This window comes from Coloeus monedula, assembly GCF_965178545.1.
Source record: "Coloeus monedula genome assembly, chromosome: 2".
NCBI classification, from domain to species: Eukaryota; Metazoa; Chordata; class Aves; order Passeriformes; family Corvidae; genus Coloeus; species Coloeus monedula.
Window position 1 is genome coordinate 10,587,910 of NC_138782.1, and position 25,815 is coordinate 10,613,724.

The 25,815-nt window shown below is 45.8% G+C and overlaps 1 protein-coding gene across 2 annotated transcripts; it reads right to left on the bottom strand.

Moving 5' to 3' along the window:
* Nucleotides 1-1,006: 1,006 nt before the first annotated feature.
* SLC1A4 (solute carrier family 1 member 4) lies at nt 1,007-25,477 on the bottom strand (the record flags this gene model as incomplete). Of its 2 annotated transcripts, XM_082303413.1 has the most annotated exons (8): nt 1,007-1,290; nt 3,516-3,650; nt 5,078-5,272; nt 6,511-6,744; nt 9,182-9,348; nt 14,394-14,456; nt 15,618-15,660; nt 24,951-25,477. In XM_082303413.1, 8 exons carry the CDS (start codon nt 25,475-25,477, stop codon nt 1,056-1,058), a joined length of 1,599 nt encoding a protein of 532 aa, XP_082159539.1. In that variant the 3' UTR covers nt 1,007-1,055. The 2 variants fall into 2 exon arrangements, with proteins under 2 accessions (XP_082159539.1, XP_082159540.1); XM_082303414.1 differs by lacking the exons at nt 6,511-6,744; nt 14,394-14,456; nt 15,618-15,660; nt 24,951-25,477 and having other exon boundaries at nt 9,182-9,321.
* Nucleotides 25,478-25,815: the final 338 nt, after the last annotated feature.

The window sequence follows — 25,815 nt, forward strand, 5'->3', positions numbered from 1 at the left end:
AATTTTTCCTCCCCTATTCAATTTTGCTGGAAGAGGAGTATGACTAAGTTGTTTGGATTATCCATTAAATAAACATGAGCAGGACGTGGTGTGCTAGCAGAGGATCATGTGTGTTTTCATGAAGGGAACTGACTTCTGGATTTATGGATGTTGTCACAGGCAAGCCTCTTTCAGACATACTAATGCTGGAACAGACTCAACATTTTTTTCAGCCCCAAAGGGATTACTTTAACTTTTAAAATTTGTGCTTCCTCTGGATTTTTTCCTTAACAGCTTGGTTAGAAGAAAGGAGGAAACCAATCCTTGATCCGCACGAAGATCTCCTATGTTTGGTCTCGCAGTTTGGGAGTTACTCACCAAAAGGCAGGAAAGCTGCTATGAGCTGCAATGCAGTGGGAGAATGAAACAAGTGCCAATAAGCTATTAATTTAGGTATGAAATGAAAAAAAAAATTAAAAATAGAAAACAGCTAGTTTTAAGGACATACTTGACGTTTTTAATGGATCGGAGAACATGAGAGGAAGGGGAGTGGGAGAAAAATGTTGCTTCATATCGTGGCTGTAATGGTTCGTAAGTGTTTCCAGGCTAGAAAACAAATTTAAGCAACATTTTCACCCACTCTGGAGTTTCTAGACTGCTTCTCCATTCAAACAGCAGCAAAAATAAGCTTACTAATTTTTCCCTACAATAAGCACATACTGGGTTTGTCTACCTCCCTACCTCCAACCCATCTGAGCCTTCACTAATGGAAGCCTTGTTACACCAGAAGCCTCAATGGTAGTTCTCACGTACATGTACACAAGTGTGCACATGCAACACGTATACACGTACACGTATAAACTACCAAAATATTATTACAAAGCAAGTGTTCCTTCTCAACACCCCTTCTCTGCCTACCCCACCTCCCTCCCCTTCCCCAGGCCATCATATTTCAAAACAGACTGGAAGTGAGCACTTGAAGAGCCATCCAGCCCCTGGTTTCACTGCAAATGTCTGGGTGCGTTGACAAGTCCCTGGGCCACCTCTAGGACTGATCTTGACGAGTGGCCTCGAGTTCACAATACTGATTCCTTGGATTCAGGCTCTGCTGTGCTGGTTGTGTTGGAGACTGGGTTTTTGTGGGTTACCAAAGGTGACGTTTCCGCTTCAGACTTGCTGTTAGCAACTGCTTCTACGGTGACTTCCTTTAGCTCCTGCTCTCTGTCTTTCTTTTCCTTTTCATTCAGGTAATTAAGGATGCCTGCTCCCAGGGCATCCCCTTCCACATTCACAACTGTGGTGGTTCGGTCCCTGGTGAAGATCAGAAACAAAAACCAAAGCAGCAGGCTTTTAGTTTAAGAGTTACAACACGATAACAGGAGCTGATTCACCCCTGCTGAACTACTAGCGTATCAGTGGAGATGACAAGGGAGATGTAGTTATCACAGGTGTTTTCCACAGAAGTAGCATCACTATTTCAGAACTAAAAATGTGCACCAGAGCAGGTCAGTCAAACTGTTACTATCAGCTGGTTCTGATCTCTCCGTGGGTTGCAGAAATGGTACTACTCTTTCTCAGCCATCCTGCTTTTCACAGCCCACCTCCTTCCTCTTCCCTTTCCCCAGGCCAGCATTTTTCAAATGCAAGTTCAGAGCAGGAACTTATTTTGGGCTTATCTGGAAAGTGACTCAGAGCACCCTGCTCTCTTTTTAAACTACAGTGACTTGTACCTTAATCCAAGCACTTACTTAAGGGATCCTTCCAAAAGCAGGCAGAATGACTTGTGTTCTCTGCATCTGTTGCCTGTAGCACCTGCCCTAATTTTTGGTCCTATAACACAAAACTAGTGTGCCAGGGTGTAATGGAGGAGATTTATGGGTCATAAAGAAGAACAATGTTTTCATGTGCCTTTTGAGACTTGCTAGTCATTCTGCAGCCTAACTTTAACAGAGGCTCAACTTGTAATTGTGGTCCTCTCTGGTAATTAAACAGCTGGCATTAAAGCAAGACATGGGACTCCTTCTTCCCTCCTTCCCCTTTTGTTACCACAAGGCCGAGCTCCTTGACTAGAACAGTGTTGACCACAGAGGGATGCTACATATTTTATAATGAAGGCAGCCAGCACAACAAAGGCCGAGAGCAGCCCAGAGTGAAAGGAAGGGCAAGTTTATCACTCTTGCCTCCAAGCACTTGCAAGTACAAGTGTGGAATGCACAGCTACTACTGTACTTCCTTAGGAAGACAGGATAAAAAGGCCTAGCCACTGCTTTGCCTGCCTCTCCTGTCCTTTGGAGGTGGCTGATCCCCAAGAGGTTACAGTAAGAAAGAGTCTGATGACCCTAAGGAAGGAATATGATTATGCTCCACAGACACGTGTTGTGAGGGAAGGGAAGGTAATACAGCTGCCACCTTCTCCAGTCTCTGAAACTCAAGGGTGTCCTCAGGCATCCTAATTTCCACATCTGCTGTAGGAATGCACCATCTATACAGAGAGGCTGGTATTTCCAAAAAGCAATGCTGAGGGATTATGTGCAGTCTAAACCATGAACTGCCCAATAGCCCACCAACTGGAAACAAATTACCTAAGTGGGATTCAGATCACTTGACCCATACTGACCTCTTACTTCTTTCCCAGAAGATGGAAAGGAAAGGTGGTAATACTGTCTACTAAACGTGTGACTCTCAGCAGCCATGTTCCAGCCATGACACTACCCACAGCAGTGACGAGTGCCACAAACCCTGTGTCCCTGTCCTGCCAATGGACAGCTCTGTGACACCTGTGTTAGTGCTTTGACCAGTCTTGAAACTATAAAAAAAATTCAAACAATAGCTGACAAGAGCTTCTGATGGAAACTGCTTCCCACATGTGACCAAGGAAGCTTTCCACAACTGATACTCAGACTCGATTTCCTTTGTCCTCCCCTGCCATTCTAGTGTCCAACTAATTTCCAGCAATATCAACACCTTCTAAACAGACTTTTAACAACCCTTCTGAAGGGAATTGAAGCCAAGAAGAAATACATTTCTATAAAGCCTGAATAAAAAAGCTGAAGAGGGATTTTAGCATACTGACTGCCTTAACTGGGAAGGCACCACCTTCTCCATTCCCCATGATGAGTTACCTGTCCTGTAGGTAGACATCTTGTAGGGTCTTAGTTTCTACTGGATTTTATTCTGCACTTTGACCACGTTTCCAGCTGAATATGCTACAAGGATGCTGTAGTGAGGTGGATGTCACTCTCTTCTCCCATGTAGCAAGTTACAAGCTGAGAGGAAATGGCCTCAAGTTGCACTAGAGGAGGTTTATATTGGATATTACGAAAATCTTTTCCATGGGAAGGGTTGTAAAGCATTTGAACAGACTGCCTAGGGAAGTGGTAGAGTCCCCATGAAATGGCTTAATGGTGAGCATGGTGGTGATGCTACACTGACGGCTGGATTTGACAATCTGACCGCTTTTTTCCAGCCTTAGCCATACTGCAATTCCATGTTTCTATGCCTTGCAGCAGCAGGTAGGTGAGGCCTGCAGTACTCACACGATCCAGTCCACAGCCAGTATGAGGGACAGGTCGTTGGTGGGCAGCCCGATGGCCTCCAGGATGATGGCGATGGTGAGGACGCCTCCGGCAGGGACCCCGGCTGCTCCCACGCTGGACGCGGTGGCCGTCACACTGCAAATCAATGTCCGTGCCTGGTTAGAGGAGCTCCCAGCTCTCCCCTCCTGCACTCTGTCATGTGATTCCCCGCTATGGGAATTGTAAACAAACGCTCCAGCATGGGACACACAGAGTATTTGCTTCCCAGGCAAACCCCTTCCTGCCAGATGATGCAAAGGAAAGGGTACAGAGGACAGGGGCTCAGCAGGGATCCGCAGCAGCTACCATGGCGATGGCTCCGGGTTCAACACCAGGACTGCCCTTCTAGGATAAAAAACAACCAACACAACTGCATCCTTACTAACATTCCCAGCTCCAGCACGCTGAGTGACTTACACCTTCTGACCCCACATGTATAAAGGCAAACTGTGCCTTGCAGGGCACAGCACATTCTCTGCGTCTCGTTCGAATTCCAACACAGACCCCAAATCAGGAGCTGGAAACCTGCAGTGCATGTGCTCAGCACACTGTTTTGTGTGCAGATGTCTGCAACTGAGCTCTCCTTGGGCTATCACTGCATCATCCTCAGACCTATCTTCACACCTGATTCACTGAGAGTACCTGAAAAGCTAATTTGGCTACCCACCAAAAAAGAAAAACAACCAATGCCCCAGCCCTGCCTTAAATAGACAAACAACATAGTGGGAAACACAACCAAGAAGGAAATAAAACCTGCCCAGGAAAGGTAAAAAAATGCCAGGAACCAGCCCTAAGAGGCATCTGGTGGATGCAGCTGTGGCTGCTGGGCACAGTGAGGAGCCAGAACTGCTTGTAGCATCCTCATTTAAGGGATTTTGAGGAGAGAAATTAAGATAATGACACTTTATGGGATATGGGACATTGGAGGATATTCCAGGCATAGAGGGGAGAGAGTCTTAGAGAAGGAGGTAGGACCGAGGTTGTGGAGGGGATAGTGGAGCAAAGCAGTTAGGAGGGGAACAAAAAGAGATCTGATCAGGAAAGCCAGCAGTGTGATGATAGGAAGGACAGAGGTAAGCAGGAACAGTCTTTAGTATGAAAAAGATGCATAAGGAAGCGAGGAGCTGGCAGGAGAATTTTCTAAGACATCCAGAGGGGGAATTCTGGGCAGAGCAGAATGCCTCAATTACCCAGCCTAATGCTGACTGGAGGATGGAGGAGTGAGATGCTTAAGGAAGGAGAGGAATTTCATGTGAGAAAGAGCTTTAAACAGCTTCGAAGACTGCTTCAGAATTCGATTACCCTCCCCTGCCCCCCCCAGGTTCTACCTTTTGTTAAATCGAGACTCTGGCAAATCTTGTAAAGGTTTAAAGACTCCATCCTTTAATCACCGTATAATTATGTTACATAGCAGTTTGTAAGCTTTAGGTCAGAGATGTGGAATGCAAACTGCTAGTTATTAGCGGAGAGACCACAGCTTGAATGTGTCAGGGGCCAGAAGGATGGGGTTGCAAGCAACTTACAGAATTGTGAAGATCTGCCCAGCGTTGAGGTCGACGTTGTTCAGCTGAGCAATAAACACAGTTGCCATGCACTGGAAAATAGCAGCTCCATCCATGTTTACAGTGGCCCCAATGGGAAGGATAAACCTGCTGATCCTCTTGTCGACTCTGTTGTTCTCCTCAACACACTTGATCATGGACGGGAGCGTGGCTGAGCTGGGAACAGAACAGGGAGAAATGAAACACAGAGCATCAGGGTACTCTGAATGCCTCATTGCTCTCATGGCTTTCATGTTCCTAACATGCTGCAGGCAGGACTGCCAAGACAACAATGCCATTTTATAGTCCCTCTCTGACATGATGGCAATGAGGGACCCGACTCCTTGAGTTTTGAGCAGAGGTATTTAATAATCTGCTTTCATCCAGAAATAGCTGATAAGGACTTTAATCTCCCAGAAGCAAGAACTCATGACTTAACACAGTATGCAGCATTACATGGCTGTGGAATGAACAAGTCTCAGACTACAAAAATACAATAACAGATGCAAATATAGCAGGGGAGGTTGGAACTAGATGATGTTTAAAGCTCCTTCCAACCCAAACCATTCTATGATTCTATGATAATATATATACAACAGATGCAACAGCAACCTCTGTTAATGCTGTTTAAGTACCTTCTCAAAGGAACAGAAAAATAATTAAAAATAAAACATCACTCTTGGATTTATTTCTTGCATTACAAATCACATGGTTTTATTCATAAACCCTCTCCTACTATGCAGGAGGAGAGTGTTTATTAATAGTATTTCAGCTCCTTTGACAGACATGCATCTAGTTTTGGAGATGACCAAAATGATTTTATAGAGATTTAATGATTTTATATAGAAATGTTGTTTGTTCAGGTGTTATAGATGTGTTATTTGATCAGGTGTTTGTACTTGAGAAAAGTGTAAATGACATGCTCAATAGTTTGGTTATGAGAAATAAAACTTAATAGGGCCAGATCTCTGAAATCAATAATGTTAAATTCCTTTACACTAGCAAGTCCACTTTGCTCTTACAAAAATAAGTCTAAATTTGTTCCAGGTCATTCTGAACTTAATAAGTAAACTTCTGAGGACAAAGTCTCTCACTACTGACCCTCACTTTACTTAAAATTGAAAGGACAGCTGGCAGGATCATTTAAAGACAATAATTTTGATTTTTTTTTTCCAAGATATTTCCAAATCAGCATCATGCTACAGTCCCAATATTTTGAGGAATTGTTTTCAACAGCTAATTATCAGCATGTGCTGTGTAGCAGGCTGCTGACAGTAGTGGGACTCTCTATGCTCAGAAGTCTCTTTTCGCAATCTCAGGAACAATATTCACACCTAAAACTAAAAGTGGATACAGCCAGTTTAGGGTGACAAACATAATCAGGCTATAATCCCAGAAGTGGCACAGAAACCCACCTGGAGCAAGTGGCAAAGGCAGTGGCAAGTGGTGTGATAATTCCTAAGAGAAAACGATAGGGATTTTGCCGTGTGGCTGCAAAATAAATAAGCGGCAGAATGATTCCTCCATGGATGACGTGGCCCAGGATAGAGGCGAAGATGTATTTTCCCAGACTGGTCACCAGAAGCACAATATCTTCCATTTCCACAATCTTGCTCCCAACAAGGAACATAATGCCAATAGGTACGTACCTGTGTAAATTAAATACTGGCTGTCATTAAGTGCAAACAAGAAGCCTTGGAAAACATGACATTTTCCACCCTGGAGATAACATTCTGCTAAAGAATCTGCTCCTCCTACTGAAGGGTGGTTCCTTATTCACCACATGCTCAGGTTGGGCAAATTTGGAAGGCTTTTCTAAGACTCTTGTTTGGTGGATGGTAAGCAGTCAAATTTTAAAAGGTCTGTTCACTTATGCCCTCAGAGACACAGCTAGGAGAGTGCCAAAGGGAAGGTGAGCAGGAAGCAGGAATGCTGCCAGGAGCTACCAGGACAAGACATCAGTGGGGAGGGGAAAGGAGCAGTATGGTATCACTGAAGCAGAGAGAGGGGTGAAAGTGTTTGGTCTTACACATGCAGAAACTCACAGCACGAGTACAGAGTCAGGTCATCAAAATCACAGACATATGGGGTGCCAACACAGTGGGTGTTAAGAGAAAGCTGTGCACATACCAGAGAGCTCACCTAAAGGCTGCTCATGAGTGTGCCAAAGACAGCAATTAACTCTGCTATTTGCCTAAAAAGGACTAAGTTAAATGATCAGGCTTCCAGAGCTTCCCCCAAGCCAAGAGCCAGGCACACACACACATCCATGCCTCCCATCTAGAAACATGCCACGTCAGCATTTGTTTGAAGTTTCCTTTGTCAAGAGCACCTGGAGCTGCTCCAGGGGAAGGGCCACCTGCAGGCCACAGCCACACCTCTGGTCCCAGTAATGCAGCTGGGATCAGCCCTGGAAAGACTGAACTGCCCTTGTACCAACAGCACAGCAGCTCTAAACAAACTGTGTGAATCACTGCAGGCCCAGGGCCAGCTCCTTCCTAAGCTCTACTGGGATGTTTGTGTCTGAGTACCTCTGCTGATGCTGTCCACGCTCCATCCCTTTCTGCTTCTAAGATTATGAAATACTAAAAGATCATCCAGCTCCCCAAAATCCTGCCCCAGGAAATCATGTGACTACAAAAGGTTTCGCTGTACATCTCAGGAATAAAGAATCCAATTGCCCATGTTCAGAGAAGCTGATTTGTGGAGTCAGGACAAACTTCTGAAGGTTTGGTTAAGCATGCAAAGGTCTGGAAAGGTGGGCAAGCCTTCAGGCTGCTCAGATCACTCACTTCTTCCTGGCCTGCCTCTCCCTCAGTGGTTCTGCAGCTCCCCTGTTCCATGCAGAGAGCATCTCCCTACGTCCCAGACCCATGGGAGCATCCTCTGTCCTCCCTTGGCCAAATCTCTAGGGGGGCCTGTGGAACATTCCCCACTTAGCCTCTGCAATTCTGCCTTCGAACTGTGTTTCTGAGGTCCCTGATTAGCCAGATCCAGCTGAGCCCTGGTCCTGCCCAAGCCCTGCAAACATGAACACTGAATTCCTCCCCTTGAAGAGGGAGGCCGGAGAGGAAAGAACTGGAAGTTGAGACCGAAGCACTGCTAAACATGAGAGTGGCTGTTGAACAGGACCAGATATGAGCTCAAGCTGCCTCTGCTCCTGCTCGTATGATTTCACCATTCCAAAGTATCCCTTGGGAAGCACATGCAGCTTGACAGATTTTGAATAAATACCAGGACTACACAAGAGCCTTAAGAAAGGAAAGAGAACAAGTGAGGGCTACACTGTTAAGGGTCAGCAGTGGTCCCCATAAGCCACAAAATACAAGATTACATACCAACTGATTGGCTTGAAGTGCTAGCACTGAATAAGCTGAATACATGAACTGCCTCTTATCAGTATTCAGTGTCCAAGGAATTACACTCAACAGCAAAAAGCTTAAGCTGCTTGGAGACCTAATTTTTCAATCCCTAACGATAGCAACTAACTGTGTAAAATCAGGTGTTTTGTTAAAACCCTTCTACTTCTTAGGGAGAGGAAAACAGTAGAAAAAAAATGCAGAATGAAGGAGAAAAAAAATACTCCTGCTAAGGTACATTTACAGCTTTTTCACCAGCTTTGGAAAGGGAGTGAGAAATGTCCCACTGTTCATTTGTTTGCTAGCTATCCTTGTGAATATTTTTAATTTTGTATGTGAGGTATTAGTACTGCTGGTGCCACAGGAGCAGCCTAAATCCATATAGCTACACAAGGACGGCCATGATACTGCTCTAAGGCCAAGGTTCATCCTACCTGATGGAAAACCCAGCCAGAAGGCTGTTCCTACCCCAGCTTAGGTAGCCTGAACCACTCTCTAGAGGTGCTGCCTCCTCCAATGCTGTTTTCTTGCCTAATGAGAAAGTTCAGTGTGCTCCAGTCCCTAACTAACAAACTTTTTTGGAGTCAAAAGCTTTGTAGGATTGATCAGAGCAACATTCACCCCATAAACTTTAGACTCCAGGGAAGTAAGTGAAATAATGTATTTGCTCATTAATAGGCAGGATAAAAAAAATCAGCCTTAGACTGTAGTACAGTCACACACTTACCACATAATCCAGGTAACCAAGACCATTGTTGCCTCATTGAACGAGTTAAAGAAACGGATCAGATCTTCCCCCTCCTGGCCAAGCTTTTTCAGTGCCACTCCTAAAACCAGAGCGAACAGCACCAGTCCCAGGATGTTCATCCCTTCGATCTCAGTACCGACAGGGATCTGCAGAGACAAAACAAGAAGGCTTGTTACATGTGAGAATAGCACAAAACTTAACAAAACGGTCGCCTCATTTTGTTGCTGCCTGACTGATCTGAAATCAACATGCAGAACCTATTTTGGAAAGGAAGAACCTATTTTGCTGGAGGGAATCAAAGAGATCAGAACACAGTTCAGATACAAACGTCCCTAGCTATGGGCTGGCATGGATTCACTGGAGAAGGAAAGGGCCTGCTACTACCTCCCCTTGTGCCCTTCAATATAATACTTACGTTCTCAGTGACCTGTTCAGGTCACTGAGAACACAAAAACTCCCATTTACCCATGATTTTGGTGCAATGATGATACCGAGGTGAAAACCCCAAGAAAATAAAACAGTATTATGAAGCAGAAAAGAAGGGAGAAAGGCAGCAAACTGTAGCAGCCTACTCCTTCATCTGTCCATGTCTGTGGGAGATACCTGCTCCCCTTCTCAGAAACCATGTCACTGCCTGGGAAAAGTGAGAGGATAAAAAACAGGATCCACCTATTAACAAAAACTAGTCTGCCCACAGGTCTGCTATGTAAGTCCTTCACAGTTTGCTTCTCAAAGAGAGCTGGAGCTCTCTTTGGCAGTGTAGTATCATATGAACTGAATGAGTGCTCTTGTGGCTACATAAAAATATAATTGTTTTGACAAACTGTTTCTTTTTTCCCCCCAACTTGGCAGTACAAACTCAACAGGTCAAATTTTTGTTTTATTTGGAAGAACTTCTATAACAGATGAGGTTTGTGTACAAGTTTTGGCCTTTTGGCTAGTTTAAGTGGACACTAGCTCAACACTAGGAAAGAAAAATACATTCTGAGCTAAAAGCTTGAAATGAATATTGACTAAAGAACTCAGGATACTGATCTGCTAAATCTGATAAAACGAGCCTGCTTAAGATGATGTTTTTGCTGGAAGTACACTGCTGAACTGGACTGTCTCTCAATGGCAGGTGGAAACACAGTCCTGCAGGGAAGGGGATAAAATATAAATTACACACAAAAGCAGGAAGGCTAAACTGCTGTTAACAGAAGGGTTTACAAACAGTGAAGGTGCTGGCTTTTTTTATTTGCTAGGTAAAAAATAATTAGATATGGAATCTGCAATTTTTTATTAGTTGCTTGTTCAGGGCTAAGCTGCCACTATTTATTTGATGTCTGATTGAAAGAACTGAGAACATGGACAGATATTAAACATGGGCACAGTGTATTTCCAGAGATGTCTGAAGAAATATGCTGTTACACACGGTAACACTTCTCTGTCTGGATAGTTTTGGCTATATTCTGGTTTTTTGTGACTGAAAGCTCTAAACTCTTCTGTGGTTAGAGAAGTTAAGACCAAAAAAATGACACCCTCCCATTAATCAACAGTCTGTGTACATGGGATATTACTTTATAATATGTATCATTTTATACTGGGTTCATTTGATACAGGGTTAATATGAGAAGTTCAGGTGGAACAGAATTTTACCATAATGCGCCCAAACCTTTCGTACAAAAAGTCCTAAAAACATTGAATACTCTTTTGTTTTGGTTCTCATTCTGAAAAAAAATATATAAAACTTCGCTGTGGAACAGAAATTCAGTGTTTCAGTGCTGCAAGAGCCTGGCATTCTGACCTGGGTGTTGTTGGGAGAGAAACTCTGTACTCTTCAGAATGACAGTACATGGTCTTCTTTCAACATTGGAGAGGTGTCTCTCCACCTTACTCCCAGCACTGTGGTAACTGCTGCTGCTGTTCTCCAAGTGCTCACATTCACTAGCCCTTCAAGACTAGATTTTGTGATCTGGGGACCCCCTGACCTCTTGGTGACCAGAGGATGACTGTGTGTGCCACTGCCAAAACCTTGCGAGCCGTCTCCCTCTATTCGCTGTCATCCTGTCCCCACTTTCAGGTCTTGCTCTCCTCTCTCTCTCTCACCAATTTCTTTACAACACACAGCATTCACCATAGCCTCTCATCACTGCAGATGTAGGCAGAAGATGCACCACTTGCCCAGAGTAGTAACATATTGCAAGAAATTTCTCCCTGCAAATCAAGGGGACGATCTGCAGCAGCATTCAGGGAATTCCACCTCGTTGCGACACAATATGGAATGAGTCCAGCAGTAAATCTTCAGCGGAAGAGCCTCACAATCCCGGCCTCTAAAACTGGCAGATGCTGAACAGCCTTTTTGTACTCTAACAGAAGAGTGCATCACCCCAAAGGGGCTGCCAAACCAAGCAGCTTTGTGGACACCAAACAAAAACAGCTTTATTGAGAACTTTATTCCTGGACAAACTATGGGACATGTTATTGTTTGCCTGAAATTATTCATTCTCTTAGGAAGATTCATGGAGCTCTTCTGGTCCTTGAATCTCTGAAGATCCCATTGTTTTTTAGCTCTTGAAACAAAATGCTTATCAAGGAAACAACTGCTGACATTGAACTGTCCCAGTAGTAGGTGGCTGAAAAGAAAATGCAGCCATGTGATGTGAGGAAGAAGAGCAACAACTGGTTTGTGTATTTTTACTCCTGTCAGAAAAGGAACTGAGCCCCCCCAGGGTCCCTGTCTTGCAGATGGTAAAGTGAGATAGTCTGTGCCCCAGGAAGTCTTGCTGCCAAAGCAACAGAGAGGATGTAGCCATAAAAGCTGGGTAAACATGAGGTGAGCATGTGAAACAACAAAAAAAGGACATGGCTGAGCAAACATCTACGTGCCCCACTATTCATTTCATCAGCAAGAGAAGACAGGGCCTATTAACCAGTGGGGGGAAAAAAATACAATCAATGGAAAATTTTGCTCTACACTATTTGTACGGAAAGTTGAAGGAAAACATTTCTCCTCTTCACTCAAATATTCTGCTGAAGAAAGAAAAAAGTAGATAGGAATATGATCTTATTGCTCTGGAACCAAACTTCTGTCACTATGATATCCAAAAATCATACTCTTCTTTCCAAACTTAATCCTCATCTATCCATAAATACTATGGTCAGACCAGTACTGAAACTAAGCTAACAAAACTGAGATGATGCTCTCTTTTTATTTGGTCTGTTCTTCCCTAGAGACAGAAGGGCGTCTGCTGGAATTAAAGAAGCTCAGCTCTGGTTTTGCTCCAACAACTTGAGAAAGGTTTTGGAAAAGTAGTAGTGGAAATAACCTTTACATCATCATAACTGTTGGCAAAAACAGACACCAGTGGCATATTCAGAATATTTTTTCTGATGTTACATCAAACAGGAGACTGATAAGCAGGAAAAAGAGAGGAAAAATGAAAAAAATAATCTTGCATTTTAAAGGGTCAAAAGATGCATTCTTATCTCTTAAGGAAAAGTGATGGTGTTGAACAAGCATTAAGAAAATACTTGACAGCCAGCACTCTGTCCAATGGATATGGTAAGCCTTAATACGTGCTTGGTTGCTAAGGAGCCCGTATCAAACCTGACACTGAAGATAAATGCAAGACTTGCTCCCCTTTCATTTACCCTTGCTTAAATGTCGAATATCTGTGCACTCTGCAACAAGCACGCAACTCTAAGCGCACGCTGCCTTTCATACCGAACGCGTTTCTAGCAGCACGATGCTGCAGGGGCATGCACTGCCCCAGGACAGGAGGGCACGGAGAGAGAAAGTGCCCTCTTGGCATTCTGCAGTCACTGGCTGCATCCGTGTCACACGGGGTGACTGCGGATCTGGGTTAATGCAATCCCACAGGCACGGGCAGCGCCGAGCAGAGGGAGCTGCCTCCTTCCCCAGTGGAACTGCTCCCCCTGTGATGCCAGGCTCTCAGGCAAGGCACAGCTTTGCCCCTGCTCAGTTCATGCATCATCCCAGTCACCTGCCATCCTGTCTCCAGGGCTGGTGAAAGTTCAGCCCAGGGCTGGAAGCAGAGTCTGCAAACACTGTTCTGCATCACCTGCTCACACACCATGCATGGGGAGGAGAAGGTAATGAAGCCAATGCTTCCTGTGCTCAGGGATAGGCTCCAGAGCTCCCTGGGGGAGCATAAACTGCTTTTTCCTCGATGGTTTTACAAACTGGTGTGCAAACCCCAGCTGAGCCCTTCCATGACAAATGCAAACATTACAAGTCTCTTGCCCTAGGGGAATTCAAATCATATCAAAAACATAGTAACCCAACATCTGATACTGAGCTCAGACAGCCAGAATGAGCCTGAGGAAGAGAAAATCACCTTGAAATTTCTCAGACCAGTCTCCCCAAAATCCCATGGCAGCACATGAGTCACTTTATTTGGAGCAAGGTGACACCTTGCAGGCTGGGACCCTGGGTCTGTTTCACAGCATGCTGCCTGTAAGACAATGGTAATTACTGCTGGGCCTGCAACATGTTGGCTCTGTCCAATAACAAACATGTTTGATAGCCCTGTCTGCAGGAGAAATGACACTCAGTGGGATACAGAGCATCTCTGGAAGCTACCAGCTACATATAGAAGATACCACTCTCTGCTTTGTCTACACCTACACATCAGTTCCCTTTTTGACACCATTGCAACAATAGCCTATTTGTAATGTTCTGTCTGTAATTTTTACTCCTTCAGACTACTTGTTACTGCTTCAAACAAAATTTCAGCAATGAGAAAAAATTCTCAACCCAACAAATCTCTTTTTTTTTTTTTTTAGGAGCCTTGGGTAGAGGGAAAAAAATTCATTCTCTCCAAACTCTTAATGAAGAGTAAGGCTTAAGGGACATACCCAGCCAGCCTGATTGCTATTTAATTCCAAGTCTACAGAAAGTTATTTGGAAACATTAGGCAGACTGACTAAAACTTAGATCAAGTGAGACCAGGTCTAAGAAAGCACGGCCTAAAAAAATAAAGTGTCATGGGTCACATCAGTTGAGCTCAACTCTCCATCACAGCTTTCTCTTGTGGCTGTGGGTACTCATCCAACCTGTGTGTACCTCAGTTCCAGGCAAAGAAAAGTACTTATTTCTTTCCCAAGACTGCTGGAAAGGATTAAAGGCTGTGAAGTAGTCAAATACTACTGACAACAATTTGTTTCAAAAACTAAGAAGCAACCTTACCTTTTCCCATGTGGTGTTTCCAGAGGTAGTGTTTCTGAGCAGCATCTTATAATCTGTCGCATACTGCAGGTAAGAAAGAAACCACAACCAGACAAAAATGGTGAGGCAGGCATTAAAATTGTCAGCAAAATATCTAAAATCTAGGGCAACAGTTTACTTTGATAAATAAACCAGACACCTCACAAAAGCAGGGCACTTCTTTGGGCTTGTTTTCTTTAAATATGAGGGAAGGAAAAGCTTCTGTCCTTGTCAATTCCCTGTGACAACAGCACCACAGAGGAAAAGAGGACTGCTTTATTTCATCCCTGAACACATGCAATCTCAACACTCGAGGCATCACAGAATATCCTTTTCATGGTGTTATTTTTCTACTGTTTCTGTTTTTACTCATGGAATACATTTTATATATATATATATATATATATATATATATATATACATATATATACACATACACACATTATATATTCACGCAAAATGGAACTTGATTTTAAGAGTTTGCCCTTGGTTTTGATACAAAAGCAAACCCACAGAACACCATGAAAGCAAAAGTTATTGTTCTGCTCCTGTATCACAAAGAATCACTCTGCACCATGACAATATTCTCAACCCTCTCTATCCTGACACCTAAAATTAGCAATAATAACTAAATGAAAATCTTTTTGGAGCCCTACAGCTCCTATCCATCAGTTTAAACCACACTATGTTCCGGTGCCAGTAATCATCCCACCAAATAAGTCTCTGTTGGAAGAGAAGCCAGGCTGAGTAATTAATCCAGCAAGGGATACAACGGAAACTACTGAATAAAACCATCAGGCAACAGGTAATGCTTACACATGTGGGAGCCTAGAAGTCTTCAGCCTTGTCTGTTCTGAGCCCAGCTCTAAACTATGTAGCCAAGGGATTCCCAGCTAGCTCCTGCAAAATGGTAAGCAGCCTGGCACAAAGCAGGATTGCCACTGCTGCCCAACATAGCACCAAAAGTTTTAAGAATATTTTTGGTGAAGGTAGAAAAGATGGGCTTTGGATATGCTTTTGTTTGAGGAATACTTGTCAAATCATTTTCCACAGAAGCTGTATGTCTGACTATATCATGTGCTTTTAAAAACCCCACTTTCTGTAAGTAAATTAACTTCTGGCATTTCCTACACCATCTTTCCAGTCCTCTTCCAATAAAAGAGCCTGTGCACTGTAGCTCACGTCCAAAGTCCACACAGACCTTACCGTTCGGAAAGCCGCAGCAACAAGATTTGCAGGAAACAGGTTTCTGTAAACGACAAACAAGAAATGCAATACGTCACGGAGAACTTCTCAAATGAATGCACCGATGTATCCTGCTCTCAGAAACAGAATTCCTTTTTCAAAGGCAAGCACATTGTAGCTGGTGAGGTGTGTGGCACAGAAGACACTGTGGCAGCAAGGAGCTTGCTGTGTGTCCAGAGGTGTGGATGCCTCGGCTCACATGAAAGAGATGACAGATACTTGCCTGCCACACCTCACTTCTTGGGCAGGGCCACCAGAGGCAATCAGAAACAATAGTGGTTACACACACCCATTGCCCAGTGGCTACAGAAACTGGCTCAGCCACACCAGCTGCAGCACCAGCTTGTGGCCTCCAGTGTCAGGCAGATTTTTAACATTGCTCATGTGATTACACTTCGATCACAGCATCAACATGGAGGACAATCCAATCAGCAAAATCCACTTACGAGAATGGCTTAACCCTTCAACACAGCAAGGCCAGCTTCCCTGATCACCAAGGCAGAGCAGAACAATATCACAGGCCAGAATTCTCTGCAAGGGCTTTGGCAACATAAATGGAAAGTACAGGCAACTCCTAGGGAACATTTGGATCCAGTAGTGCCTTCATACAGAAATGCCAATCTAGCATCAGGTTAGTGCAGAGAGGACAGCACGCAAAGTGATGTACACTCTCTCTGAGCATCCAGTATCTGCATACAGGATGCAGACAGGAAATTAATAGTGAACTGGACCAAGCAGGGAATTCTTCCAAGCTTCTTGTGGCATCTTACAGTTGGTTTTAATGCTACAATTCCTTTCTCCCCTTATAGGCAAAGAGTATGTGTCCCCGTGCCAAATGACACCTTTTGGTTTTCTGTGTCAGAAAGGAAAATAGGAATAAAAGCTGATCTCTGGGCAGGACCCCAGCTGGCAAGGCTAGGAAGGTGATGGGTATGAGCAGAAAATATTGCCAGTAGAAGGCATCACAGAGGCACAAGAACTCTTACAGTAAGGAAACAGAAGACCTTACCCAGAGCCAGTTAATTGTGGTAAAAACCATCTGGATAGCTGCTCCCCATCCTTTGTTCCTTGTGCTGCTCCGAGGAAGCTGCAGCTCCCTCCAGGCTGTGCCCTGCTAACTTTCCCCCATTTTTGCCGTAGTTATCCTGGCAAACATTAAATGAGGCTTTCAGCTGTGGTCATTCCACGAATGACATGGAATGTGCAAATCCAAACCAGAGCAAGAAATGGAAGAGCAGAGTGAAATCTTTGAAAGCAAGAGGGAGATTAAAATATGGCCCAGATAAGGACTTTGGCTTTTTGGTTGCATGGCTCCGTTCTCCTGCCACACGGGGAGTTTTCCCACAGCCTTGACAGCAACTGTAAAGGCCATGGAACTTCATCAAACATTCATCTGCTGTGAAATACCTCAGCCTCTCTCTCTCAGTTGCACTACAAGTGCATTAGGAAGATTGCTGCAAGAATAATCTGTCTTCTGGAGTCTACATTCCACCAAGCATGAAAGAAACGGCAACTTTTTCTCCTCAAAAGCTGACAATACAGCTGTCTGTCTGAAAGCAGGAGAGCAAGCTCTCCCTCTGCAAAGGCGCTAAAGAATTGGTCAAATAAGATCAATGGACAGCTAACGTGCTGTCCATTCAGCTGTTCCAGTTCTTGCACAGCTGGAACTCCCTGGTGGATAAAAACCTTGAGTAAAATAAAAGCAAACTTGCTTTTATCAGGAGTAAAATATCACATATACAAATGGGCCCATGCTGCTGGGAAAAAAAGGATATTTCTTTTCAGCTTTTCATAGCAGGATGATTACTTTTTTTAAAAAAAGAACTGACTGGACTTTGAAGAAGCAAAGAGATGAAAAAAGACTGAAAAGCAACCAGAAATCAATTCTTTTTTTTTTCTTTAAATCAGCTTTTCCATCCTGATGAAAACAAAACCAAAGGAAGCAATCCTACAGCCTAAACAACATGGTTCTCCAGTGTTTAAATGTGGCCAGGAAACCAAACCCTCCATAATTTGCACAGTATGTCAGGCATGGGCCTCAGTAACCAAACATTAACTTATCTCCAAGCATATACTTAAAGCACATAGTTAAGTGATGCCAGCAACCCTATTACAGCAAGGCAAGGGGCAGGTTCTTACTTCACATGTGAATAGTGCTAAAAAAGAACCTAGAGTAGACAATTTGCTTTATTTCTCCAGCACCAGTCACAGGACTTGACAATTAGCCAAGTAAAAAATTTGGATCTTAATCAAGCAGCTCAGAAGGAGTTGTATGTTCTCTTCAATCCAACTTCTAAGTACACCTGACTGCTAAATACCGAAACCACATAAAATAATGTTTTGCTTCTCTGTTTCCAATCCCAAAGCTTAACAACAAAATGTGTCACGTCATAAAAAGCAATCAACAAATAAATGGCTTATCTTAGAGGCACGAGGTCTGCACAGACTGCACTCATTCCTCACCTAAGATCAGTCAGCATGTGAATTAAATTCATCTTTAATTACAGATGGGTTAGATCACAAGTTCTTACCCTTGGATGGATTTGTACACCACCACCACAGCCTAAAAAACGGGGCAAGATGGTGCGTGCTCCGGGGAGAGACAAAAGCTGGCTGGTGACCTGCCTGGGCCCATCATGGACTTGTGCCTGCAGCGTTTGCTCCTCACACCTGGTGAGGTGAAGCTCACCTACCACAGAAACCCAGAAACAGCTCTGTCCCTGTGAGCAGAGGAGTCGCATGGGGAAGTGTGGACATCCCTCCTATGAGGGTGAACCAACAAACAGGAAAGCTGATGAGCTGGGTAATTGGGCATGCAAATGAAATCTGGGTGTCCGCCAGTTGGCTTTTCTGTGAGGACCAAACGTTTAGAAGGTTTTTTTTTTTGCTTTGAAAGCTAGTAGCAAATGTGAACATGGAGTTTAGGGAAATCACCCTGGTTGTATGGCTGGATTGTTGACTGTTTCTGATGGCCTCATCCCCATGCCCTGTGCCAGAGAACACAGTCGCCTCTTTGAAGCAGATGTGGATTATCGCAGGAACGCAGCAATGGCCAAACCCTGGCTCTGGGTGATAAGGAGTCCAGCACGGCAGTGTGGGATCAGACAGCCTTGGCCCCAAACTGCAGGGAGACAAAACTTGCTGCATGTGGCACGAACGAGACAGGCCATAATAACACACCACGGCAGGGGGACAGATGTGCTCCCTGCACCCCAGGTGCTGCACTGCTGCCGGCACCTCACTCCACACATGCACAGAGCCCACCTCCTTTGTGTCACAAAGGTGAAGTATGTGGCACAGAGAGACTTAGTCCCCTCACCAAGCACCAGGCACGAAAGCCTCTGCCTGCTGCAAGTTGCGCAGACAGCCCCAAAAAAACCCACATCAGAAATCCATCGGACAGCTGCCATGGGGGACAGCTGCGTCCTGGGGCTGAAGCAACAGCTGGGCTGCGCCAGGAAACCTCCACATACCTGCACGACACACAGGATGAGAAAGCACCCCTCTCAGATCCTCTTAAAATAGGAACAAGAAAGCAGCAGCACCAAGGGTGGGTGTTTCAGTGTGTGAGTATTTCCTGCTTGAATACTGTGCTCATCACACCATCTCCCTATGCACAGCTGGAAAAATGCACCTTTCTTCCTGTGAAAAGCTGCTCTTACCAGTCAAAAATGGACCATTACTCCCCAGGAAGATCCCACTGTATTTCTGCTGTAATAGAAATCTTAGTTTAGCTGCAACATCCATTCTTGGGAATCCCAGACGACTAAGGGAACCTGGAGCTGCAAAGGGAGAAAAGGGGGGCTGTAACTCTCCTCCTTCTCCATTTTGATATTATGGCCAAATTGCTCTCTTCTTTACAGCCCTGTATCTTACCACCAGTGGGATGAGGATTACACAGGAACTCCTCCACTGTATATGTAAGGGATTATGATTAACAACTGTTTCTAAATGATTCGTTTGCTAGAGCTCTGCAAACAACTTTGCTCTGGCAGCAAAAGCACGAAGGGAAATCCAGGCAAATGGAATGAAACCCTAAAATACTATGCATTCCTCCTGCATTGCTTCTTACAAAAAGGTTCCACTTCTGAGGCTGAAAACTTTGCTGTTGAGAAACATACTTTTTTTGAGGAAGTCTAGAAAAAAAATATTCTGTGTTAGTTATCTCCAGTTTTCAGGTTTTTTTTTCAATGGTACAAGTCCACTCACAGTAACTTTATTGCATCTGTGGCAAAATGCCAGAGCCCAGTACCCTTCAGTACCTTCATTTTTCTTTCTGTCCCAAGATTTTTATTCAATGCCACACAGTAATTTTCCTCATCTGCTTTTTGATATGTGGATGCACAACACATGCCCTGGACATACTCATATTTGTGAGTGTGTGCATTTGTTGTAACACACAGAAACTTGAAAATATGCTTACTTATAGCAGATATTTGATACTTTTTTGCCTTACTGGTCCAGTCTGTATTTTTGATGCTTGGAAAATAAAACGTAACTGGGGGGAGTCAGTAGTAAAAGGCAACAAGTATAAGGAACAAATGAGAGGAGCAGAAATGTTCAGAGGCTTACTAAAAAACCCTGCCAGACAATGCAGGCACATGAATGAAAACACTGAGTTCTTCCTGCAAAAATCAGTCAGCAATCCCTGTACTTCAAGAGAGATTCCAGACTCAGAAAGTGACACAAGCAAAGAGGGACGCTTACCTTTACTTTAAGAACTAGCCATCAGCTTCAAAGCCAGAAGTCAGCCTATCTCTTGGTATAACTGCAGTCATTGCCTGGCCACTTTTTATTCTATTTCTGACTTCAAAGGTGGCATCTCCCTCTCCTTTTCTAACAGACAGATTTTACTGTCTTTCCACACCAGGATTTCAGAGATGGCCTTCATGGTTGCTGGTTTTGGGTGACTCACTGGGAAGACCAAAGCTATAAGGAACAAGTGCTATTGGAGCAAATGGTGCCCAGGAGAGGGTCACTGCCTGAGTGGCCCACTCTGGCCACCTGCTCTGCAGCCCAGCCAGCAAAACACAACCGATGCTTCTCCTTGTGCTCATGTCTGCCTTCCCTACGGCCCCGAAGACACTCGGAGCAAAGGCACAAACTTGCTGTGGGTGCTCCCTTTGGCAGCTCAGCTGGTAACATCTGGCAGAGAGACAGAGAAGGCAGTGAGAAGCAATAAAATTTAAACAGCTTTTGCAGACTTGCCTGGCAACCTGGGAAACCCTGACCTTACTGCTTGGGGCAGACATGTAGACCTCTGTGCACTCTTCCTATTAAAAAGGAGGGATTACCTCCTTCCCTTCCCAGACTATTACAGCTAGGGCTGGATTAAAAACAGAATTCCCTTCACCAAAGCCAATTCCACAGCTGCAAAAGATGTTTCCATCCCAAAATTGGGCAAAGAAAGCCTGTTTCAGATCTTTTTTCCACTAAAAAAAATATTGTAAAATACTCTGTTGAAATGTTCCTTTTTTGATGAGTGAGATTTTCTGCTTAAGTCTTTTGTATAAAATGAAAGCAAAACACTGACCTCACTGAAATGAAATGCCACAATCACCCACTGACAGAAATTTTGACAGGATCAATAGGTTCCTATGAAATTGTACAATTTTGTTGAATCAGCAAATATAAATCAGAGCTAGAACAAAACTCTGATCTTATTGAAACATTCAGTTGTGACAATTGCCCATCTAAAGTGTTAACAAATCAATAGATTCTTGCAAAACACTTCATCCTGCTGTTTCAACTGCTTTCCAACAAGCTGCAGGTGGGCTGTGTTAGCAGGTGGTTGGAGTCCCATCCTTGTCACCACCTCTCTCCTCCCTCTGGTTACATGCAGGGCACAAGCAGAGCCAAGCCAGCTCTGTGGCACCTTCTCAGGTGGGGGCTGAGCCCCGGAGCCCACCATATCCCAGCCAGCCCTTTCCTCCAGCTGCCAGCCACTTCACAATCAAGCTCACAAGCTCTCTTTATTCCCTGTTGCTTTAGCTTCTCCACCAAATAAATGAGTAAGGGAAAAACCCAGAAATTCCAAGATTTCCCTTCACTCCCCTCATCTTCTGCTGACAGAGTTAAGGAATTCCAAGATCCTGCTTTAAGTTCAGAGAACACCGCACTTTCTGGGTGCTTTTTTTAAAGCCATCAGCCTTGTGGAAGTAGCTGGGAACTCTTGTTGGATCCCCTCCCATGATCACTGCAGTGAAGATCACTGCATTTGGCCATGCTCCTCTTCAGGAAGCTCCCAGGAGCTGCCCACATGACAGACCCGAGATGAGATGAGCCATCAGCATCCCTGCTTCAGGGTACAAAAGCACCTTACAACAGCTCTGCTGTCCCCACCCCATGTCCTGGGGCAGAGGACAGTGTGCCTAAGCCCTGACTAGACACGTTCAAGGCTTGCTTGCCTCCAGCACTTGCCAGAAGGGAAACCAGGAGGGTGCTCCAGCACCTTTAAACAGATAAATCAGATCTGGAGGTTATGATCAATGGACAAAATAAAACAGAGACAGCCTTTGGGTTCACCAGTCCGTCATCATACCAAAGCCCAAGATAAATCTTTTTTCCAGAGGTCATTTCTCCATGCCTAGACACATGTTTGTGGGGAAGCTTTAGACTTGGAAAAGGAAAACCAAGAATTAAGCTGGCCTCCAGACATCACTGCAACAATGAAAAGCAACATCTTTGGTCATTACCTAACAGACTTCCCAAAGGCAGAAGGGATCTGCAAAAGCAAACAGTGACACACAGCCATTATTTCCTCTTTGTTGCTTCTTCCCTGGGCCATGTTTTACAACAGTGTTCAGTCCCATAGGGGGACTCAGTTTACCCATCTGCAACTTCTTTTTACATTTCCTCTGAAACCAAGCAGCAGCAAAGCCTTGAAGGACACAGGCAGTCTTGTGACACAACTGAAAACAAAGTTTTCTTGCATCTAATAAAGTTTCATGGCCAGATGAGATAAAACAAGAAGCAAAGAGCAGGATGCTGCAAGACCCACCCACACGAAAACAATCACTTCAACCCTCCAGGCCCTATAGAATCAAGGCTTTGTTATCTGAAGATGAGGTTACTCTAGTAATTTCATCTTGGCAGGACCAAGTTCAGTGCTCAAACCAAAACACACATTTTCAAGAACAGTTACAAAAGTAACATTACACAGCAGAGAGAGAGATCTTATTTCCTGAAAGTCACATATTCTCTCCATCCCTGGGTCTGTCAGGGATTTGTGCTATGACTGAACATTTTAGTGATGGCTATCATCACAACTTTTCTGGAGTGGATTTCACTGTCACTGCTGAAGCAACTTGACTGCCCAAGAGTGTGGCTGCAACAACCCTTCCCTGGGGTTCCAAGAAAAAGCTGTATTCACAGCCCCCCATACATGCATTGGGGGAAACCTCCTGTCCTCTCATCTCCCAAAAGGAAATTCCTCTGCAACCCACCATGCTTTACCCAAGCATTATGAGCACTACTTCAGAATTAGGGACTCCATCCCATCACCCTCATAACCCCTTTGCAGATGAACTCTCCACCTGCATTTACAGACCAGATCAAGAAACAGCTGTCTGCTCTGAACTTTAGCTATTACCCACAGCCTGAAGCTCACTGCAACATCCCTGGCCTGCTCCTTAACTCCATCCTACTCCATGCTGCCAGGTGACACAGGGATGTAATGCCAGCTACAGCAGCCACACCAGGATGCACTGCAGCAGCAATCACTACAGGCATCTCCCCAACTCTCCCAGGTGTGCCTACTCCTTTTTTTTGGCAATTTTCCTTCACCTCCCTCCCCTCCATTCAACAATATATCACTACCACAGCCAGACTACCTATTCCCACTGTCCTGCTATTCCTTCTTAACAGGCTGTCAGGAATTGCTGGTCCTTAAGAAAGGTCCTTAATTGTTGGTTCTTAAGAGAGGGAGAGGTGAGCTGAGGACACTGAGTACATGGCTGCCAATGGAACAAACCAGACTTACTTTCTGTCCAAAGGGAACATACTTGTCTCAGGGGGAGAAAAGGACATTAACCTGAATTTGTAAATACAGTTCTGGGTTTGGGGTTGGTTTTTTTTTTCAGAAAGTCTTTTTATCTTTGTTGCCACATCCACTTGTTCAGACAGAACAAAAACATAGCTGAAAAACTGGACTCATAAAAGCAAAGCAAACAATCAAAATAAAAGAAAAAACCCACTCAGCTTCGTAATTACCAGGATATCCACTAAGCTCAACTTTCCAGCCAGTTTGCCGTGACACAGGTCCCCTCCCTTATTCTTCTGTTTACACCTGGGTGCAAAGCACAAGGAAATGTAGTTGGAAGTCCAATACTCAAAGCACCATCTGGATGCCTGCCTCATTTGTCCGTGTGCTCCTATCTTATTTAAAAAGCCAGAGAGATCTCAACAGGACATGGGCTTTGAGAGGAGGAAAAAAAAAAAGGGTGAAGTCTGCAACTTTGTAAGGAGGAGTAAGGATACACAAAAACACTATTATCTGGTTATAGTTAAAGTGGAAGTCGTTTCCAGATAGATCTGGGGAATGCAAGTCTTGTGTTTGCAAGATGCAGAGGTAGGACGGGAAGCTCACAAACCTACAGAGCATCCTCACACTGGACAATGTTTAGGGTATGTCCTCCATGGAATTGCAGGGTTGCATTTCCATGCCCACAACTATGGGAGGGCACTCTAAGAGGTAGGCATTTGGGTGAGGAGACTAGGTAAAGCGTTGGAGAATTAAAGAAAAAGGTGTGTGTGAGGGATGGGAAAAGCCGCCCTGCCCAGCCCTGCCCTGCCTGCGGGAGACAGGCAACAACAGGTAGGAGGGCAAGGGAAAGTGCGAGGCAAAGCCTGCCCCACAGCCAGCACCCAAGAGCCGCTCTCCCTCCAGGCAGAACCAAAAACGGGCCCAGGCACCCAGAACTCTGAGCAAGCCTCGACTCATCCTTGCAGCCATCCAGGCAAAATTAAAAACAAAGCGGGGAGAAGCAGAGTACCATGAAGCCCTACACTTGACCGGGCTGCGGGTACTTGGGCATAGAGCCGTGCTTCTGGAGAAGACAGGATTAGGATGAGGACGATGGTAAGAAGGAGAAAAAGAAGAATGAGGGGAAGATGCAGGAAGATGGGAAGATGCAGGAGGATAAGAAAACGAAGGAGGTTGAGAAGAAAGAGGTTGACAAGGAAGAGGAGGAGGGGGGCTCCCCGGCCCCGGCTGCAGCGTGCAACACTGCCGGGTCTGTCATCATCCTCCAGCCGCGGGAGGGCGGGGGAAGGAGGGGAGCGGGGCGGCCTCACCTGACGAGGTCGAGGAAGGAGTCCACCGTCTCCTTGCTGGTGGGCAGCGCGCCCGGCAGCCCCAGCCCGGGGGTGTTGAGCGCGGAGGCACCGGCGCCGGGGCGGATGATGAAGCCGAGGGCGACGGCGAGGCCGGAGGCGAGCAGCGTGGTGCCCAGGAAATAGGCGAGCGCGATGCCGCCCAGGCGGCCGAGCGAGCGGGTGTCCAGGCTGGCGGCGCCCGACACCAGGCTGCAGACCACGAGCGGCAGGATCACCATCCGGAGCATCCGCAGCAGCAGCTCCCCGGGGAAGGCCAGGTAGGCGATCTGCGCCGGGCCCAGCGCCGCGCCGCGCACGGCGGCCCCCAGCACCACCCCGGCCACCACTCCCGACACCGTCAGCAGCACCAGCGCGTTGCGCCGCAGGAACCCGCGGCAGCCCCGCAGCCGGGCCCCGCCGCCCCGCCGCTCCTCCGCCGCCGGGCCTTCGGCATGGCCGTTCCGACCGTGGCCCGCCTTGCCCTCACCCGCCGCCGCCTCCTCCATGCTGCGCTGAACAGCAGCTCCCCGCGTCCGGGTACCACGCGGCGCTCTGAGCAGGGACAGCGGCGCGGTGCCGCCCCGTCCCGCCCCGCGCCCGGGAGCAGCGCTCGGCCCCGCCCAGGGGAGGGAGGACGCTGCCCCCGGCCCTGCCCGCCGGGCCCGGGTTGGCTCCGCGCCATCGCTGCCCGCCGGGCCCGCACGTCTCCCCCCGCGCACGGCCCGGGGGCCCTGGCCCGCCCGCGGGTGGCTGAGGCCTCTCCGTGTCCTCAAGGGCCCCCTCGGTGTCCCCGCGGTGTCCCGGAGCTCACGTGTGTGTCCTCACGGTTTACAGCCATCCCCAC